The sequence below is a fragment of the Coregonus lavaretus genome, assembly GCF_964263955.1.
Source record: "Coregonus lavaretus genome assembly, chromosome: 9".
NCBI classification, from domain to species: domain Eukaryota; kingdom Metazoa; phylum Chordata; class Actinopteri; order Salmoniformes; family Salmonidae; genus Coregonus; species Coregonus lavaretus.
Genome location: NC_139996.1, coordinates 57,953,704 through 57,974,449, shown reverse-complemented (window position 1 = coordinate 57,974,449; position 20,746 = coordinate 57,953,704). Strand labels below are relative to the sequence as shown.

Sequence of the window (20,746 nt, the reverse complement as noted above, 5' to 3'; positions counted from 1 at the left end):
TTTTCTACAGGACAATGACCCAACATGCCTCCAGGCTGTGTAAGGGCTATTTGACCAAGAAGGAGAGTGATGGAGTGCTGCATCAGATGACCTGGCCTCCACAATCCCCCGACCTCAACCCAATTGAGATGGTTTGGGGTGAGTTGAGAGTGAAGGAAATGCAGCCAACAAGTGCTCAGCATATGTGGGAACTCCTTCAAGACTATTGGTAAAACATTCCAGGTGAAGCTAGTTGAGAGAATGCCAATAGTGTGTAAACCTATCATCAAGGCAAAGGGTGGAAACTTTTTTTAATTTATTTAATATTTTTTGTGGGGTAGATCAGCTTTAATATTTCAGATAGATTGTAACTTCCATCAATGTAATTGTCTGCATCACTTCCAATCCCCCATGTTTTATATATATATATATATATATATATATATATATATATATATATATATATATATATATATATATATATATATATATATATACAGTTGAAGTCGGAAGTTTACATACACCTTAGCCAAATATATTTAAACTCAGTTTTTCACAATTCCTGACATTTAATCCTAGTAAAAATTCCCTGCCTTAGGTCAGTTAGGATCACCACTTTATATTAAGAATGTGAAATGTCAGAATAATAGTAGAGAGAATTATTTATTTCAGCTTTTATTTCTTTCATCACATTCCCAGTGGGTCAGAAGTTTACATACACTGAATTAGTATTTGGTAGCATCGCCTTTAAATTGTTTAACTTGGGTCAAACGTTTCGCGTAGCCTTCCACAAGCTTCCCACAATAAGTTGGGTGAATTCTGGCCTATTCCTCCTGACAGAGCTGGTGTAACTGAGTCAGGTTTGTAGGCCTCCTTGCTCGCACACGCTTTTTCAGTTCTGCCCACAACTTTTCTATAGGATTGAGGTCAGGGCTTTGTGATGGCCACTCCAATACCTTGACTTTGTTGTGCCATTTTGACACAACTTTGGAAGTATACTTGGGGTCATTGTCCATTTGGAAGACCCATTTGCGACCAACCTTTAACTTCCTGACTGGTGTCTTGAGACTTTGCTTAAATATATCCACATAATTTTCCTTCCTCATGATGCCATCTATTTTGTGAAGTGCACCAGTCCCTCCTGCAGCAAAGCACCCCAACAGCGTGATGCTGCCACCCCCATGCTTCAAGGTTGGTATGGTGTTCTTCGGCTTGCAAGCAACCCCCTATTTCCTCCTAACATAACAATGGTCATTATGGCCAAACAGTTCTATTTTTGTTTAATCAGACCAGAGGACATTTCTCCAAAAAGTACGATCTTTGTCCCCATGTGCAGTTGCAAACCATAGTCTGGCTTTTTTATGGCGGTTTTGGAACAGTGGCTTCTTCCTTGCTGAGCGGCCTTTCAGGTTATGTCGATATAGGACTAGTTTTACTGTGGATATAGATACTTTTGTACCTGTTTCCTCCAGCATCCTCACAAGGTCCTTTGCTGTTGTTCTGGGATTGATTTGCACTTTTCGCACCAAAGTACGTTCATCTCTAGGAGACAGAACGCGTCTCATTCCTGAGCGGTATGATGGCTGCGTGGTCCCAAGGTGTTTATACTTGCGTACTATTATTTGTACAGATGAACTTGGTACCTTCAGGCGTTTGGAAATTGCTCCCAAGGATGAACCAGACTTTTTTTCTGAGGTCTTGGCTGATTTCTTTTGATTTTCCCATGATGTCAAGCAAAGAGGCACTGAGTTTGAAGGTAGGCCTTGAAATACAACCACAGGTACACCTCCAATTGACTCGAATTATGTCGATTAGCCTATCAGAAGTTTCTAAAGCCATGGCATCATTTTCTGAAATTTTCCAAGCTGTTTAAAGGCACAGTCAACTTAGCGTATGTAAACGTCTGACCTACTGGAATTGTGATACAGTGAATTATAAGTGAAATAATCTGTCTGTAAACAATTGTTGGAAAAATTACTTGTGTCATGCACAAAGTAGATGTCCTAACCGACTTGCCAAAACTATAGTTTGTTAACAAGAAATTTGTGGAGTGGTTGAAAAACGAGTTTTAATGACTCCAACATAAGTATATGTAACTTCCGACTTCAACTGTACATATATACAGTGGGGAGAACAAGTATTTGATACACTGCCGATTTTGCAGGTTTTCCTACTTACAAAGCATGTAGAGGTCTGTAATTTTTATCATAGGTACACTTCAACTGTGAGAGATGGAATCTAAATCCAGAAAATCACATTGTATGATTTTTAAGTAATTCATTTGCATTTTGCATGACATAAGTATACAGAGAATCTTGCTGCTCTAGTAGGTCTCTGACCACATTTATCTTTCTGTTTTGGCTGCATATAGGCAACTTACAGCAGGCCCATGAAACAGATAGGGACTTCTCTTTGGTGTTTGGGTCGCTCAGGTGGGTGTCTAGGGTATAGGGTGGGGACTGTTCCATCATGATAGGACAATAAAAACATTAATGAGATGTATACTTTATTTTAAAATGTATATCCCTCATCTGCACAAAATTGAAAGCTCTCTCTCACAACCCCTGCTCACAGATACATATTGGTTCTGGGATATGCAACCATTTCCTTTCTCACTCACTTAACACCTCACTTTTCCAAACAAAAAAACACATGCCACACCTTCCATCACAATACATCCACACATACCAACATACTGTGCCTTCTATGTCTTCTGTTTGCTGTGTTTTTATCTCCACCATGTTGATTGAGTACTTTTGTGTTCCAAATAGTTATATTTGAAGATGTATTATTTTGCTAGTTATCCTTTCTTCTAATGCGGTCTTATCCATTTATAAAATACTATAAATGGAAAATTGAATACTAATTATTTTACATCATTCCCTACCTTGAAAGGTACAGTGTAGTTATACTATATTTTATTTAACAATTGTTTTATTTTATTGCTTTTATATCTATATCTTTTTATTATTATTACAATCCCTACCATGGCTAGTATTGGGTGTTCCATTATTCGACTCCTCTATGAGAACTTTGTAATTTTTAGAATAGCCATGGAGTAGTCCTTGTGTCTTTGAACATTTGGTTGTCAATACACAGTTTATCGACTACGAGAGCTACACGCTTCCCTTTTAATCTATTCTCCTTGAAGAATGGGTACAGAACTTTGCACCGTACTGCAATCTCCCTCGGGAACTTATCATTCATGCCAATTTTCTTGCCAGCAAGTCTTTTACCCAGGCTTTTAACCATTACTTTATCCTTAAAGAAAGCACATTTGGCAACGATCGGACGCTCATATCTCTGTCCTCTTTGTCCAAAACGGTGTACACGTTCGAGTTGGATTTTATCGACAGCATCGAGTGGGATTTGAAGCGCTGTAAGAAATCATTCCTTCACTACATTTTCGGGAACTTCTCCTTCTCTTTCTTGGATACCCAGGTACTAGATTTTCTCTCATAGATCTAGTCTGTATGTCTAGTAAGGCTTCTCTCAGAAATATGTTCTCCTTTTTAAGTTCATTAACATCCGTTTCTATCTTAGTGACTGTCCCTTTTAGCTTTTTTATTTCGTTCTCCATTATCGCAGCTTTTTCGTCACTCATTTCAAGGCACCTTTACATCCTTACTGACTAATTCAAGGAAGCCCAGTTTGTCATTTATCGACTTTAACAGATCGCTTTCCACACTTACCAGTCCCAGTAAAGCATAAATAATTTCTATCCGTCAAGGAGTCGCGTTTTCTTTTGGAAATTGATTCTCCTCGTTTTACCTCCGTCATGTTTGAGTGTTTGTTGATACATTTCTCTAGCCTTATGATTTGTTTTATTATCCAGATTGAATGTTATTACCCACGAGAATATGAAGTGCTAATATTTAGTCTAACTTACTTGAATGTTACATTTTTATCTTGAGGCGATTTGCATCGCTGTGTTCAGTACGCCATCTTGTCGTCTCAGGGACCGCACAGGCAGAAAAGAGCCATTGACTGTCATAATAAAGAAGAATGGATCAGCATGCAGTGGGTTGTACCACTAATAATTGCATGGGGGAATTATATTTAATAGCAGGGATTGTGTACAAGTTTGCATGGAAAGCCTATAACAGCTCCACTGGGGTGTAAGCCCCTTTTATAAACATATTGTAGCGATTGGCAGGGCAGGGAACCGAACCTGTGGTCGCTAGTGTGAAAGGCAAACACCCTACACATCGCGCCAATAGGGTTAACCCACTTTGTGGGAATTGTAATGTGATTCATATAGTGAGGAGCGCCACACTGCACTCTTCAAACGGGAAGGCACGTCCCCGGTGCTTCGAATAACCTCAGTCCCCTCACACGTCCGGGCCGTGCGTTCCGATGGCCACCATAACACTTCTGTTAACAATGTAGCGAATGGCGGGGTAGGAAAGCGAACACGGGTTGCTGGTATGAAAGACGAACAACCTTCACATCGCGCCAATAGGATTAACCCACTTGGTGGGAGTTGTAAAGTGACTCATATAGCCAACTAGCTCTCACAGTCTCACTTCAGAATTAGACATTCATCCATGTTCCTTAAACATCAAATTAAAAAAAAATTTAAACTTCAAATGTAGAAATGTTTAAAGATAAGTTTGGGCATAAACTCCGAATTGTTAAGGTAAGAGTTAAGGTTTGGGATAGGCTTATCAAAAACTACTTTCACTGGATTTGAACTTGCAACCTTTGGAATCAGAGGCAGATGCTTAAGCCCATCCGCCATCCCCGTCGACAACTAAAACCTACTTGAAGGTAACAGCGCTCACTGTTGACCCTAGGGGCCGGTTTTCACGTTATCTCCCAACGTCCTCAGACATGGATGGACGTCGAAAACTGACTTGTATCAAGGGTGACCTGGCTACACCATGTAAATAGGCTAATTCCATGTAAATCATATAGCCTAATACACTATGCTTACTACAAGCCAGCTGAGGATTCTTATTAGAATATAATATAAATAGAATAAAAAATTATTGTCGATTGGTTAGAACAGAAATTTGTCTCCTACCTTTCCCAACACTCCCAGAGATACACACACGTTGAGAGGCACAGGGTCAGCAACAGTGCAGCACCCCTGGATGGAGAGCAATTGTGGGGGGTTAAGTGCCTTTCTCAGGGGCACAACGGCAGGAGATGGTACATGGGATCAGGGACCAGCAGCTTTCTAGCTGCCATTTCAGTTCCATTCCCATCAACATCAGTTCCATTCCCATCAACATTGTTCTTATCTGCAGCGACCTGTAAACCTAGCAAAACCTAGCAAACTCATCAAGATGTTTGGATCTCTTGGCTTAGTGGGTAAAGGGTTGGGTTGACAGTCGTTTGACTCGGGTTTGAGTCCCAATTGAGGCCACCCCCTGAATTCATTGCCGTCATTTCTAATACACCTGATCCCATATGAGTAGAGGTGAGCAGACTCGGTTTGAGATTTAGAACCCTAATAATGGGAGTTTTCTTCAGTCTAGGCTGTTATTTACCCATATAGCTTACAATAATAATCTGCTTTAAACAAAACAACCAATCATTCTCGCAAATCTGTGACTTCAATGGGCGCAAATAAGATATTACACTGTATGGGTATTACAATGTTATTTCCATGCAATATAGAGTCCGACTATCATAACGCACCAAATAGATACATAAAAGCTGATGAGCTTTGCTACAACTCTGGGTTTATGAATGAAGCACGATCCAGCTAACACAGAACGTTCCCGTAACGCTCCCTAAAGGTTTCCTTTGGTTGAAGAAAACATTTTCCCTGACTGTTCTTGGAACAATAATGTGTTAGCTGGGAAAAGTTTTGACAGCAGAATAAATCCCCTCGAGGATTCACCCCAGCCTGAAATGATGTCATAGGAGGTTAAACGTCCATTTTGATGAGCCACTCTTCAAAGAGATTTGTCAGGCAGCCATGGCAGCCATTGTTGCTCCCTCTGTCATTAGCCCAGGAAAAGATGAAAGCACTTCCATGAGACCCTGACATCCTGTCCTGTGGCAGTATCTCTCACTATCTCTCTGATCTCAGCAAAGATACATATCTGTTCAAGTGTCCAGACCAGCCTAGACAGAGAGAGAGCGGGAGAGAAAGAGAGAGTGTGTGTGTGTGTGTGTGTGTGTGTGTGTGCTTGAGTGTGTTTTGTGTGTGTGCCACACACATACAGTCTGACAGCCCTCAGCGGTGGCTTGGCAGACATCCTCACAGCAGCACAGTATGATGTCGTGTCGGGAAAAATGCTAACCAGGAATAGATGCTAAACGGATGATCAAGAAACGTCTCACTGCCTTTTAACGTTCTCACCAAAATGTCTCTTTAACCTCAAGACAACATCATCTAACATTATGGCCACTCAATCCCAGTCCTAAAGGGATTCAATGTCTACTGTGCTTCATATCTACTTACACTGAGTATACAAAACATTTAGAACACCTGCTCTTTTGTGACATAGACTGACCTTGTGAATCCAGGTGAAAGCTATGATCCCTTATTGATATCACTTGTTAAATCCACTTCAATCAGTGTAGATGAAGGGGCGAGAGAGGTTAAAGAAGGATTTTTAAGCCTTGAGACAATTGAGACATGGATTGTGTATGTGTGCCATTCAGAGGGTGAATGGGCAAGACAAAAGTTTGATGTGCCTTTGAACGGGGTATGGTAGTAGGTGCCATGTGCACCAGTTTGTGTCAATAACTGCAACGCTGCTGGGTTTTTCACGCTCAACAGTTTCCTGTGTGTATCAAGTATGGTCCACCACCCAAAGGACATCCAGCCAATTTGACACATCTGTGGGAAGCATTGGAGTCTCTCTCCCTGTCTGTCTTAAGGCCTGTTTAGAGATGAGAGAGAGGGACTAGCTGTATGCTCTGTCGTCTCCCACACCAGGATTGAATTCACTAGGAACCAATTGGGCTGAAACCGGGAGGTACCTAGCTGAATTGTCCAATAAGATATGTTATTTTTTCGGTTTCCATTATAAAACGTTTTGCTATGGGGCAAAACGTTTTATTACGGTGTGCACTAATGAATAAGACCCTGGGTTCCATTCAAATTGCTTAGAAGTGCATCCCTCCCTCCCCCCTTCCTTGTACAAATCACTGATTAAACATGGCATTTGCCAGTCCACTCATTTCTAATCAATGATTACTTTAGTAGTAGTGGAAAGTTTAATTGGTTTCTCGTACCCATGGACTGAATTAGTCTGATTATCCCAGACTCCTTGCTCCGGCCAAATGCAACGCCACGCTCACGGACATTAGTTTCTTCTCCACAATTAATCTGGATCTGAGTACCTCCCCGACCCTTCACTGAATGTGAATAAATTCTGGGCTGTCTGATTGGTCCAGAAACCGATGGGTTGTGCCAGAGCCAGAACACATGTGGGTAAAGAGGCGGTTTGAAAATTCATCATTTGCTTTGAGACTCTGATTGGTTAGAGACGATCCAATCACTGATGCCTTTGTTTTGTATAATGCCCCTCATCACCACAAACAACTTCAATGATGGCAGTCACGTGTGTGTGTGTGTGTGTGTGTGTGTGTGTGTGTGTGTGTGTGTGTGTGTGTGTGTGTGTGTGTGTGTGTGTGTGTGTGTGTGTGTGTGTGTGTGTGTTTACTAATCCACATATGTTTGATTAATGCCAAAGCTGAAACATCATTGGCTCATACTAAATGTATTTCAGAATTATACATTTGCTAACAATTTGCTCTCTTTCTGTGTCTCCCTCCCCGTCCTTCGTCCCTCTCTCCCTCAAAGCCACAGAGATTTGAAGCCAGAGAACCTGTTGTTAGATGAGAAGAACAACATCAGGATAGCAGACTTTGGCATGGCCTCTCTACAGGTCGGGGACAGTCTGCTGGAGACCAGCTGTGGGTGAGTACAGCATTAAGAGTTAGTACAGGAGTACAAGTACAGAGCATCACAGGAGTCTAAAACAATTAAAAACAAAAATACAGTTGACAGTGCATGTCAGAGAAAAAACTAAGCCATGATGTCGAAGGAATTGTCCGTAGAGCTCTGAGACAGAATTGTGTCGAGGCACAGATCTGGGGAAGGGTACTAAAAAATGTCTGCAGCATTGAAGGTCCCCATGAACACAGTGGCCTCCATCATTCTTAAATGGAAGAAGTTTGGAACCACCAATACTCTTCCTAGAGATGACCGCCCGGCCAAACTGAGCAATCGGGGGAGAAGGGCCTTGGTAAGGGAGGTGACCAAGAACCCGATGGTCACTCTGACAGAGCTACAGAGTTCCTCTGTGGAGATGGAAGAACCTTCCAGAAGGACAACCATCTCTGCAGCACTCCACCAATCAGGCCTTTATGATAGAGTGGCCAGACAGAAGCTACTCCTCAGTAAAAGGCAAATGACAGCCTGCTTGGAGTTTGCCAAAAAGCACCTGAATGACTCTCAGACCATGAGAAACAAGATTCTCTGGTCTGATGAAATTAAGATTGAACTCTTTGGCCTGAATGCCAAGCGTCACGTCTGGAGGAATCCAAGCACCTCTCATCACCTGGCCAATACCAACCCTACCATCCCTACGGTGAAGCATTGGGGTGGCAGCATCATGCTGTGGGGATGTTTTTCAGCGACAGGGACTGGGAGACTAGTCAAGATCGAGGCAAAGATGAACGAAGCAAAGTACAGAGAGATCCTTGATGAAAACCTGCTCCATAGTGCTCAGGAAGGTTCACATTCCAATAGGACAACGACCCTCAGCACACAGCCAATAGAATGCATGAGTCATCTCTGAATGTCCTTGAGTGGCCCAGCCAGAGCCCGGACTTGAACCCAATTGAACATCTCTGGAGAGACCTGAAAATAGCTGTGCAGCGACACTCCCCGTCCAACCTGACAGACATTGAGAGGATCTGCAGAGAAGAATTGGAGAAACTCCCCAAATACAGGTGTGCCAAGCTTGTAGCGTCCTACCCAAGAAGACTCGAGGCTGTAATTGCTGCCAAAAATTTATCAACAAAGTATTGATTAAAGGGTCTGAATGCTTATGTAAATGTAACATTTCAGTTTTTATTTTATTTTATACATTTATTTTGTCATTATGGGGTATTGTGTATTGATTGATGAGGAAAAAAAGCAATTCAATCCATTTTAGAATAAGGCTGTAATGTAACAAAATGTGGAAAAAGTGAAGGGGTCTGAATACTTTCCGAATGCACTGTAGTTCTGTGCTGTGAGTGTCACTGAGTAGGCTGATACCCCATTTCATGGGTGCACAGTCTCTAGCTTAGGCTGTACAATGTACCCAATGCAATGTTAAAGTCTATTACATCCACAGTGTAATTTCAACAGATATTTAATTTTTTGGTGTCAAATTAACAAATTATTGTATTTTCTTTAATTTATATAACAACATCCCGACCTTGTTTATCATTAGTCCAAATATGGCATGATTCCACTATTTGTATCCGTTTGAATCACTTTCAGTGGGGGACTTTTATTTTGAAGGCAACCCGCAAATTCCACTTATGGCTAATCCTTATTGTAGCTAGCATCACACAGGCATGCACAGCAGAGTTGTTGACAAATATCCAACACATGGCAGAGTTGTTAGTTTGGCACTGTTAATCAGCACACATGTTGATTAAAATGTGAAGACGACAGGAAAAGAAGCGTACCGTAATGTATTTTGGATATGAGAAACTGGGGAGTTTTCTGATCCAAGCAAGTATGGATTTGCACACTGCGGTCAGTGCCCAACAGAGCCAGAGGCACTGTTTGTTTACATTTATACAGCGGGTGGGTCTTATCCTGAATGCTTATCGTTTAAAACCGCATTACAGACGGTTTCTATTCCTCAAGTTACCACCGGCTATATCTATGACGTGAAAATGAGTATTTGCTCTGTTCCATCTGACTGCGCAATCCACTGTCTCATCAGCCCAGTCAGGCAACTTATAAACTTGCATAAAAAAGCATCTAGACATTATCTAACAAACAACATTTAGTTTTCAACAGCGGAGATTTGTATAAACCTTGCCTGTTTCTCCGACATTTGCAACATTGTTTCAATATTCAAATTCGATCTCCAGATGTCCCATAGTAATGAACGTGATGAGACAGACAGGCAGCTTTTCTCAGCCAGCCGAAGTCATGAATCAGCATAATTTGTATGTATAAAATACAAATAACTATCAATAGAAAACAGGTAAAACGAAACAAAGTGCAGCTAGTTTGCTGTCTTTCCAGCTTCAGTTTGAAGTGATTGTGCTAGCTGTATTGTTGGCTAGCTCCTCTGAACAAGTGTCCCGACGAGAGAGCACATTTTCTACGCCAGGCGAAATCACGCAACATTAGCTCATTGTTATGGATGTATCCAGTGCTAGCTGCATCGCAGTGCTAGCTGTGCCACTAGAGATCCTGGTTCGAATCCAGGCTCTGTCGTAGCCGGCCGTGACCGGGAGACCCATGGGGCGGCGCACAATTGGCCCAGCATCGTCCAGGGTATGGGAGGGATTGGCCGGCAGGGATGTAGCTCAGTTGGTAGAGCATGGCGTTTGCAACGCCAGGGTTGTGGGTTCGATTCCTACGGGGGGCCAGTATGAAAAAGAATGTATGCACTCACTAACTGTAAGTCGCTCTGGATAAGAGCGTCTGCTAAATGACTAAAATGTAAAATGTAAATGTAACTAGTTATGCTTTAAGAATTCAACCAAAATCAGATCATATGAAAATAGCATAAACATTCCTATGTCTCAAATACCAAAACCCCATGATAGGAACCATTTCAGTATTTGCCTAGCAACATAGATATGTACCACTCTAAACATCCATATCAATATCACCCAATACTTCAAGTGTATGTAGTGACTAATCTGTTAATACGGTACCTTAATAATACCTTACCATAATGTATCACTGTTTTAACCATAATATCTATATAAGACAGTTATATACTAATGATTTACTTAAATCCCTCAGTCATCTTATAAATTATAACCAAACCCAAATTACTTAATTAAACCAAATTTAGAATGACAATTCTTATTGATTCACTTGGTCCTTATCAATCAAAATTAAAACCCTCAACTTTATCACCCATTACACCTGTCAGAATGTACACGTATATTACCATACAGTATAAATATCCATAATTATATTATGACTTTCCTCATCCTGATAATAAATACAAATCATTATCTCAATGCATTCTTAATACTATTAATTTAGCAGTGTATATACCTACTACCCATATTAGCTAATTTAGAGAAATCAAATGTTATTATCCACCCAGCTAAGCAACCCCTTTTTTTCTCCAGCACGTAAATCTTCTGGCGTCTCTTCATTATGTTCTTCAGACAGCTTCATACTTCAAAATGAATTGCCCATGACAATATCACAACTACAATGTCTCATCCGAGTCACCACCAACTCTACAACCTCATTGTCTTGTCCATTTGCCAACCATTATACCCACAACATTAGAAATGTTGTATCTGAACATATATTTCTCCCTTCTCACTCAATGGTGGACTCCTGTCACACTCCCTTGGTATAAAAACATGAGAAAATCCGTTGACAGCTTCGATTGGCTGTTGTACTCCGGTTGCATGTTGAAGTGGTACTTTACAGAAACGTCTTCAACGCCTCTTATATTCATCTTCAACCGGTTCATAGGTTGTTTCTTTTATTTAGGTTCACACCATTCTAGGCCAAATTATCCCTGCTATGCATCAAGACACCATCTGTATTTACCTCACTAGAAGACAAACATAACAGTTTAATAGATTTAATTTCTAATCCAATAAGTCCATATAAGCATTCACTATATGACCAATTATTATGTTTTAACAATTATTCTTAATACCAATTTCTAATATACTCCCACATTTCTATTAGGTAAACCCTCCAAATACATAGAACTGAATGGTGTGCCAGTCAGGTGATTCTTGAAATTCTGGAAGATCTTGAAGTACTTGGACGTCTGTGCCTCCACCGGGGGAATCACCCAGAACATGTAGCTCATCAGTAGCATTCCTGTTGACATTGTCTCCCATCACCTGATCCTTGTCATCTCCAGCATCCTCAGCTCCCTTATCTTGAGGTCGTCGGGGTCCTCCTAGTAGTCTGTAGCAGTGGTTGACATGATACCAGGTCGATCTCCCCTCTATCCATACCTCCGTTGGTGTAGACTGGGTGACTATGTATGGTCCTGTTATCTCTGAATCTTTTTCCGTCACTATGGTCTCTATTCATCCATAGTCCTTCTCCATTTATCAACATCACTCTGTGGAGTGTGTCCTTCTTGCATCTTACCAATAGGGAAGTTGAAAGTCCCCGCTGCAAAAACACACAGACACAAACACAAAAACAATGCTCCGCAGTGGCGATGCCATCTTCCTCCTCTAAATTAGAATAGTCTTACAGTGGGATACATAGATCTAGGAATCTGTCTCTGCTACTTTCCCCTCCATCGAGGTAGCCAGCAACACCTATTACTGACCTCTCCACCTAGATTCTGTCCAGCTCTTATTTCTGTAATCTTTTACTGCCACGTAGTCTCCAAGGCGCAGAAAATGCCCAGATTCTCCTGTTAGTTCTGGCAGAGAAGCCTTCACCTTTTGAAAGAAAGTCTTCAAAACATTGTTAGGTGAGACACAGTATGCTACTTTACCCTTTTTCTTATCAGTCAGGAGAAGCCTTGATTAGGAAGCGCACATTTTTGCAGCTTGTTGGAGTCCACTCATTCCATAGACAGGCCTCCTCTACATCCTGCTTCCATACCACAAATACACTTTCACCTAAAACATTTAATCTAACCCATAACACATTAATTACTACTGCGATCAGTACTTCTCCCCTTTCGAGACATTGTGATTCATGCTTTCAAAAACAAAACAACAACATTGTTTGTTAAACCAAAATAATAAATGAAATTAAAATGACATTTGATAATATCTTAACTTACTTTTATCCCATAAAGTAATTCAAGAATAGTAAAATTGACTAGCGACAGTTATCCCTCATTCAGGGATAGCTCTCTCTCTCTGTTCTTGTCATGGTCCAAATCATATATATATATTATTACCAAATTATAAACTTCGTCTTAATTATCCTTATTATAAATAATCCCCAATTCTGTATTATAAATCACCTTAAATTCCTCATCCCATGCCTCTAGGATTTCCAGTGTGGGTGATCAAATCACACTAGAAAGTCAAGACAGAGTTCAGAGGTCATTGAAATCCTTCAAATAATTGTTCCATTCTATAGTATAAACTAATCATTAACAACAGTCAAAACATTTCATAAATGTAAGTTATCCTAAGTGTACATTAAGTCCTCATGACATTTCTTCTAAAAAAATAATCACGTGTGTACCCAAAACTCACTCAGAAAAGAAAAAAAACGTAATAAAGCTCCGTGTGTGCTCCTTTAATACCTATCATATTTGACCTGTTAAAACTCCTTATAATCAAAATAAGAACCCTATATAAACATCATACTAGGTGGGTTGTGTGTGGTTATTTGAAAAACCCAAATGGAAAACAACAAACAAAAATAGCCAGGCCTTTTGTAATTTGGTAGCCCTTTTTTTTACGACCTAAGTATAAAACTGCCGGATTTTACTAACTGCTCTCCCCAGCCCTGGGAAACATTCCAATGAGAGATAAGGAAATCCCCTTTCTCCTGGAAGATAAATGATATATTTCGTTAACATTCAATTACAATCAGTAATCCAAAGATAGTAATTACACACCAAAACATGATACAGATATACACTTTCCTATCTCATCAATAATTGTTTGTATAAATCTAATTCCTCATAACTACTCCATAAAAATATTATATAAAATCTCTCTAAAGATGAAAACCACTCAAAGTTATTTGAGTTTACAATGAGTATTTTTTAATTGATTACCCTTCAGACTTCATCCTCTGTAATTCTCACAATGATTATTGAACCCCTAAATCTGCTCCATGTGATCCCATATCAAATTATCCTAGAATTGTTACTTGATCAACAACATAGGAAATATCTGTTTCCCCTTATATTGTTCCTGTCACCCCTCTAAATATCATATTTCATTCATTTGCCAATATAATCACTTACTCCACGTAAGTAAGCCGTGATATTTTATCCCAGGCATTTATTAAAAAGGTTGTTTGATACGTTGTCTCCTACTTTCCCTTAACATATACTGTAGGGGATTTCCATCAATCCTGGAAAAAAACTCCCACTCAGAACATATCAGATAATACCACGTTTCATTAAGTTCACCGCACCTTCTACTATAAACCTATAACCCCTTTCTAGTAATTTAATCATCGCAACCTGTTGCATTGATGTTTTTAAAATAACAACCTATTGTTTAATAACGTCATAACTTACAAAAGAATGTGTACTGCCCCATCAGCCTAATAGTAAAAACAACCTCCCATTGTTCAATGTACCCTAAACAGATTATCGTTTGTAGAATTAATGAACTTTCTGCGTAACTCACTGTTGTCTAAACAAACTACATAATTTAAGTATAATAATTAAAAATTGTCAAAGAACGTTCCATATTCAACTATCTAGACATGTGCTCCACATTGCCCTCTTACTAAATCATGGCATTAGTAAATTATATCCACAAACTACTACTACCTAATAACATATTTTTTTTAACCTTACTATAAATAATTATTTTAATACCATTCTATTCAAACAATCCAATTCAACATTTCTCATCACCCAATTAACCTACTTCCTTATAATACAGAAAACCCTCTACAATCTCTATTATCCTCTATCACTGACTTTCCATCTAACAGTACTTTAACAGATGACAAATTATTGTGAAGTTATAGTAAAAACAAATAAAACATCTATTCATAGAAATGCAACTTTAATTACTATGTTACACTATCCGCTATGTGTTGGTAAGACAATCTCTTTCATATAATGTTATCAATTAAACCAGTTTTCTAGGTTAATAGCCTCTATGTAAAAGTTTTGCTTCCGTCCCTACCTGGGCTTGAACCATGGACCCTCTACACACATCGACAACATTCACCCTCGAAACACCGTTACCCGTCGCTCCACAAAATCTGCGGTTCTTGCAAAGCAAGGTAAACAACTACTTACATGTCGCAGAGCAAGTTACGTCACCACTCTAAACGCCACTAGTTTGCACCACTAACTAGCTAGCCCTTTCACACCGGTAACATTCAACCCCCTTTGACTACCTTCTCCTCAGCAACCATTGATCCTTGTACACCAAACGTAACCCATAATGTCCCTTACAGATCTCTCATGTTTCAGTGAGCCCCAATGGCTAACACCTGCAGACAAAGACATGGAAACTCTTCCATTTTTTACTAGTAGACCAAATAAAACACATTTTCAAACAGCGTTCTCTATCGTAGGGTTTAAAAACTAACTTAACAACATTAACAATCCTAAATTGCTGTAGTAGCTTCATGTTTGGTTCAGTTGATTTTTTACGATATTGTGTCAGTAATTCTTCTGTAGTGACCTCAGCCAAAAGTTGCCATATTCCACAGTCAATGTTATCTTTCATACTCTGCTTCCTTCCAACACTGCTTAATTATCCCTAGTGTTTGTTTCTAAGATCATAGCCACAGCTCTTCTGAAACCACTAATCCTCCATTATTAGGATACAGCAGATCTAGGTAACTGTCCTTTCTAAGTAGGCTACAAGCAATAAACCAAAGACTTGCTGTAGTTGACCAGCATATATTGAATTTATATCCATAGTATCAATATCCCATTTATGGATTGCCATTATGCCACCATTCTCAATCGTTTAATCTAGCAAACCCTTAGGCAACGCAAAAAAATGACTATCATGAAATTGTTTCGCTATTACTGTTAAATAAGTGAGTCTTTCCATTTCAACCACGCACGCTTCAAACCTTCCATTCTACATCACCAAACCAAATACTCTGTAATATCTGTTCAAGCAACACATACCAGCAGTTGAATTACACTCATAAACCCAGATTTGTTTACTCTATGCCATTTCCCCAATGCTATTGAACTGACACAGACATCCCACAAATAGCACAATTACAATGGTTTGTCATCTTAACCTCTGATACAAAATGAAGTACCTTCACTTCACTAACTTAGCTCCACACTGATAATTACAGTGGTGAAAAAAAGTATTTAGTCAGCCACCAATTGTGCAAGTTGTCCCACTTAAAAAGATGAGAGAGGCCTGTAATTTTCATCATAGGTACACGTCAACTATGACAGACAAAATGAGAAAAAAAAATCCAGAAAATCACATTGTAGGATTTTTAATGAATTTATTTGCAAATTATGGTGGAAAATAAGTATTTGGTCAATAACAAAAGTTTCTCAATACTTTGTTATATACCCTTTGTTGGCAATGACACAGGTCAAACGTTTTCTGTAAGTCTTCACAAGGTTTTCACACACTGTTGCTGGTATTTTGGCCCATTCCTCCATGCAGATCTCCTCTAGAGCAGTGATGTTTTGGGGCTGTCGCTGGGCAACACGGACTTTCAACTCCCTCCAAAGATTTTCTATGGGGTTGAGATCTGGAGACTGGCTAGGTCACTCCAGGACCTTGAAATGCTTCTTACGAAGCCACTCCTTCGTTGCCCGGGCGGTGTGTTTGGGATCATTGTCATGCTGAAAGACCCAGCCACGTTTCATCTTCAATGCCCTTGCTGATGGAAGGAGGTTTTCACTAAAAATCTCACGATACATGGCCCCATTCATTCTTTCCTTTACACGGATCAGTCATCCTGGTCCCTTTGCAGAAAAACAGCCCCAAAGCATGATGTTTCCACCCCCATACGTCACAGTAGGTATGGTGTTCTTTGGATGCAACTCAGCATTCTTTGTCCTCCAAACACGACGAGTTGAATTTTTACCAAAAAGTTATATTTTGGTTTCATCTGACCATATGACATTCTCCCAATCCTCTTCTGGATCATCCAAATTCACTCTAGCAAACTTCAGACGGGCCTGGACATGTACTGGCTTAAGCAGGGGGACACGTCTTGCACTGCAGGATTTGAGTCCCTGGCGGCGTAGTGTGTTACTGATGGTAGGCTTTGTTACTTTGGTCCCAGCTCTCTGCAGGTCATTCACTAGGTCCCCCCGTGTGGTTCTGGGATTTTTGCTCACCGTTCTTGTGATCATTTTGACCCCACGGGGTGAGATCTTGCGTGGAGCCCCAGATCGAGGGAGATTATCAGTGGTCTTGTATGTCTTCCATTTCCTAATAATTGCTCCCACAGTTGATTTCTTCAAACCAAGCTGCTTACCTATTGCAGATTCAGTCTTCCCAGCCTGGTGCAGGTCTACAATGTTTTATTTTTTATTTTTATTTTTTTTTCACCTTTATTTAACCAGGTAAGCCAGTTGAGAACAAGTTCTCATTTACAACTGCGACCTGGCCAAGATAAAACAAAGCAGTGCGATAAAAACAACACAGAGTTACATATGGGGTAAAAAAACAAAGTAAAAAATACAACAGAAAATATATATACAGTGTGTGCAAATGTAGCAAGTTATGGAGGTAAGGCAATAAATAGGCTATAGTGCACAATAATTACAATAGTATTAACACTGGAATGCTAGATGTGCAAGAGATTATGTGCAAATAGAGATACTGGGGTGCAAAAGAGCAAAATAAATAACAATATAGGGATGAGGTAGTTGGGTGGGCTAATTTCAGATGGGCTGTGTACAGGTGCAGTGATCGGTAAGGTGCTCTGACAACTGATGCTTAAAGTTAGTGAGGGAGATAAGAGTCTCCAGCTTCAGAGATTTTTGCAATTCGTTCCAGTCATTGGCAGCAGAGAACTGGAAGGAATGGCGGCCAAAGGAGGTGTTGGCTTTGGGAATGACCAGTGAGATATACCTGCTGGAGCGCAGACTACGGGTGGGTGCTGCTATGGTGACCAATGAGCTAAGATAAGGCGGGGATTTGCCTAGCAGTGATTTATAGATGGCCTGGAGCCAGTGGGTTTGACGACGAACATGTAGTGAGGACCAGCCAACAAGAGCGTACAGGTCACAGTGGTGGGTAGTGTATGGGGCTTTGGAGACAAAACGGATGGCACTGTGATAGACTACATCCAGTTTGCTGAGTAGAGTGTTGGAGGCTATTTTGTAAATGACATCGCCGAAGTCAAGAATCGGTAGGATAGTCAGTTTTACGAGGGCATGTTTGGCAGCATGAGTGAAGGAGGCTTTGTTGCGAAATAGGATGCCGATTCTAGATTTAACTTTGGATTGGAGATTCTTAATGTGAGTCTGGAAGGAGAGTTTACAGTCTAACCAGACACCTAGGTATTTGTAGTTGTCCACATACTCAAGGTCAGACCCGTCGAGAGTGGTGATTCTAGTCGGGTGGGCGGGTGCCAGCAGCGTTCGATTGAAAAGCATACATTTAGTTTTACTAGTGTTTAAGAGCAGTTGGAGGCTACTGAAGGAGTGTTGTATAGCATTGAAGCTCGTTTGGAGGTTTGTTAACACAGTGTCCAATGAAGGGCCAGATGTATACAAAATGGTGTCGTCTGCGTAGAGGTGGATCTGAGAGTCACCAGCAGCAAGAGCGACACCATTGATATACACGGAGAAAAGTGTCGGTCCAAGAATTGAACCCTGTGGCACCCCCATAGAGACTGCCATAGGTCCAGACAACAGGCCCTCCGATTTGACACACTGAACTCTATCTGAGAAGTAGTTGGTGAACCAGGCGAGGCAGTCATTTGAGAAACCAAGGCTATTTAGTCTGCCAATAAGAATGCGGTGGTTGACAGAGTCGAAAGCCTTGGCCAGGTCGATGAAGATGGCTGCACGGTACTGTCTATTATCAATCGCGGTTAAAATATCGTTTAGGACCTTAAGCGTGGCTGAAGTGCACCCATGACCAGCTCGGAAACCGGATTGCATAGCGGAGAAGGTACGGTGGTATTCGAAATGGTCGGTGATCTGTTTGTTAACTTGTCTTTCAAATACTTTCGAAAGGAAGGGCAGGATGGATATAGGTCTGTAGCAGTTTGGATCTAGAGTGTCATCCCCTTTGAAGAGGGGGATGACCGCGGCAGCTTTCCAATCTCTGGGGATCTCAGACGTTTCTGGTGTCCTTTGACAGCTCTTTGGTCTTGGCCATAGTGGAGTTTGGAGTGTGACTGTTTGAGGTTGTGGACAGGTGTCTTTTATACTGATAACAAGTTCAAACAGGTGCCATTAATACAGGTAACGAGTGGAGGACAGAGGAGCCTCTTAAAGAAGAAGTTACAGGTCTGTGAGAGCCAGAAATCTTGCTTGTTTGTAGGTGACCAAATACTTATTTTCGACCATAATTTGCAAATAAATTCATTAAAAATCCTACAATGTGATTTTCTGGATTTTTTTCTTCTCAATTTGTCTGTGATAGTTGACGTGTACCTATGATGAAAATTACAGGCCTCTCTCATCTTTTTAAGTGGGAGAACTTGCACAATTGGTGGCTGACTAAATACTTTTTTCCCCACTGTAGTTTAATGGAAACTCTAAATTGGATTTGTACAATACTATAATTTATGTCTATAAATTCCACTCCTTATCCCTATCACATGATCTAACAACAGTACAACTTAAAAACCTGTATTCATATTTACCACCCATGACGTACGTCTACGTTTGGGTGAGCAAGTTAATACATATATAACGTTAGAAACTTCTAAGTACTCACATCCAAGAATCCCTTTGTGGTTTTTTTAATCAATTCTCAATCGACACAAATCACCTTCTTCAAATATACTCCCAGTGGAACCAAAAAAACTGACTGTAATTTCCAGGACACTGCCCTGTCTGTCCCAGAAAATACAGACTTGTCCACTACTCTCTAAAACAGCATCACAATCTCCATACCACTCCTTGATATTCAATGACTTAATTCTGTTATATATTGAAACTTCTTATCCAAACGTATATAAAATTATCATATCAATTTTTATAACTTATTATGCTCCCTTCCGATTCAAATTACTTTCTGCCCTTTGTTCTGTGTTGTCCCATTCAATTACTTGACTTCGTTAGCTGACTTTTTGTCCTTATTACTTATATTTCCTTGCCATTGTGCGCTCATTAAATCGCATGCTTTATACGCCTCTTTCATATAATGTATATCCCATTTTGTGTTGCTTACGACGATATTGTCAATGACATATTTTCGCGCTATCTGTAACTTATCCCTTTTATTTCTCTCTTTAAAAAAAAATACTTACTCATTATCTGTCCATGCTGATAAATCACAAAGATATGCTCCCACATAGAAAAATCCTAATTTACTTAACATACATTACTTTTACAAGAGACTGGTTCTGAATGCGGATTTGTCTGTAATAATTTTGTAATTTCCTGTATCTCTCTTCGAGTTAAATGAAGCTCTGCTTTACTCTTAATGGTGACTGTTTTTCCAGATACCGGTCTACTACGCTGTCCATTCATTACTGCTATTAGTTAATGCAATATTAGTAATTAAATACTTAAATCAAATACCCATTCTGTACTAAAATGTTGTTTGCCTATTTTGTCTTTAGTTCAATATGTTAAATTTTATCTGCTCCCTCTCCTGCCGTTTTTGAGTAATTCACAAGGGACTACATCTCTCTTCTTTTTATGATGATTTACCACATCAAAGGCCTGTAACCTATTCCTTTTATAATGCCTTACAAACTACGGGAATAAAACCCAATCTCTTTATAATGTACTTTACATTGAAGGATTAACACCCACTCTTTTTGTAATGTATTATC

The 20,746-nt window shown here is 40.1% G+C and overlaps 1 protein-coding gene across 1 annotated transcript in view; it reads left to right on the top strand.

The window, feature by feature from the left end:
* The window catches only part of brsk2a (BR serine/threonine kinase 2a), a gene marked incomplete at both ends in the record, with an annotated part of 414,243 nt that overhangs the window by 287,906 nt on the left and 105,591 nt on the right, over positions 1–20,746 (top strand). Inside the window, one exon of the mRNA XM_084169332.1 lies at positions 7,748–7,864. Coding sequence (XP_084025458.1) covers positions 7,748–7,864 — 117 coding nt within the window. The remainder of the gene's footprint in view (positions 1–7,747; positions 7,865–20,746) is intronic.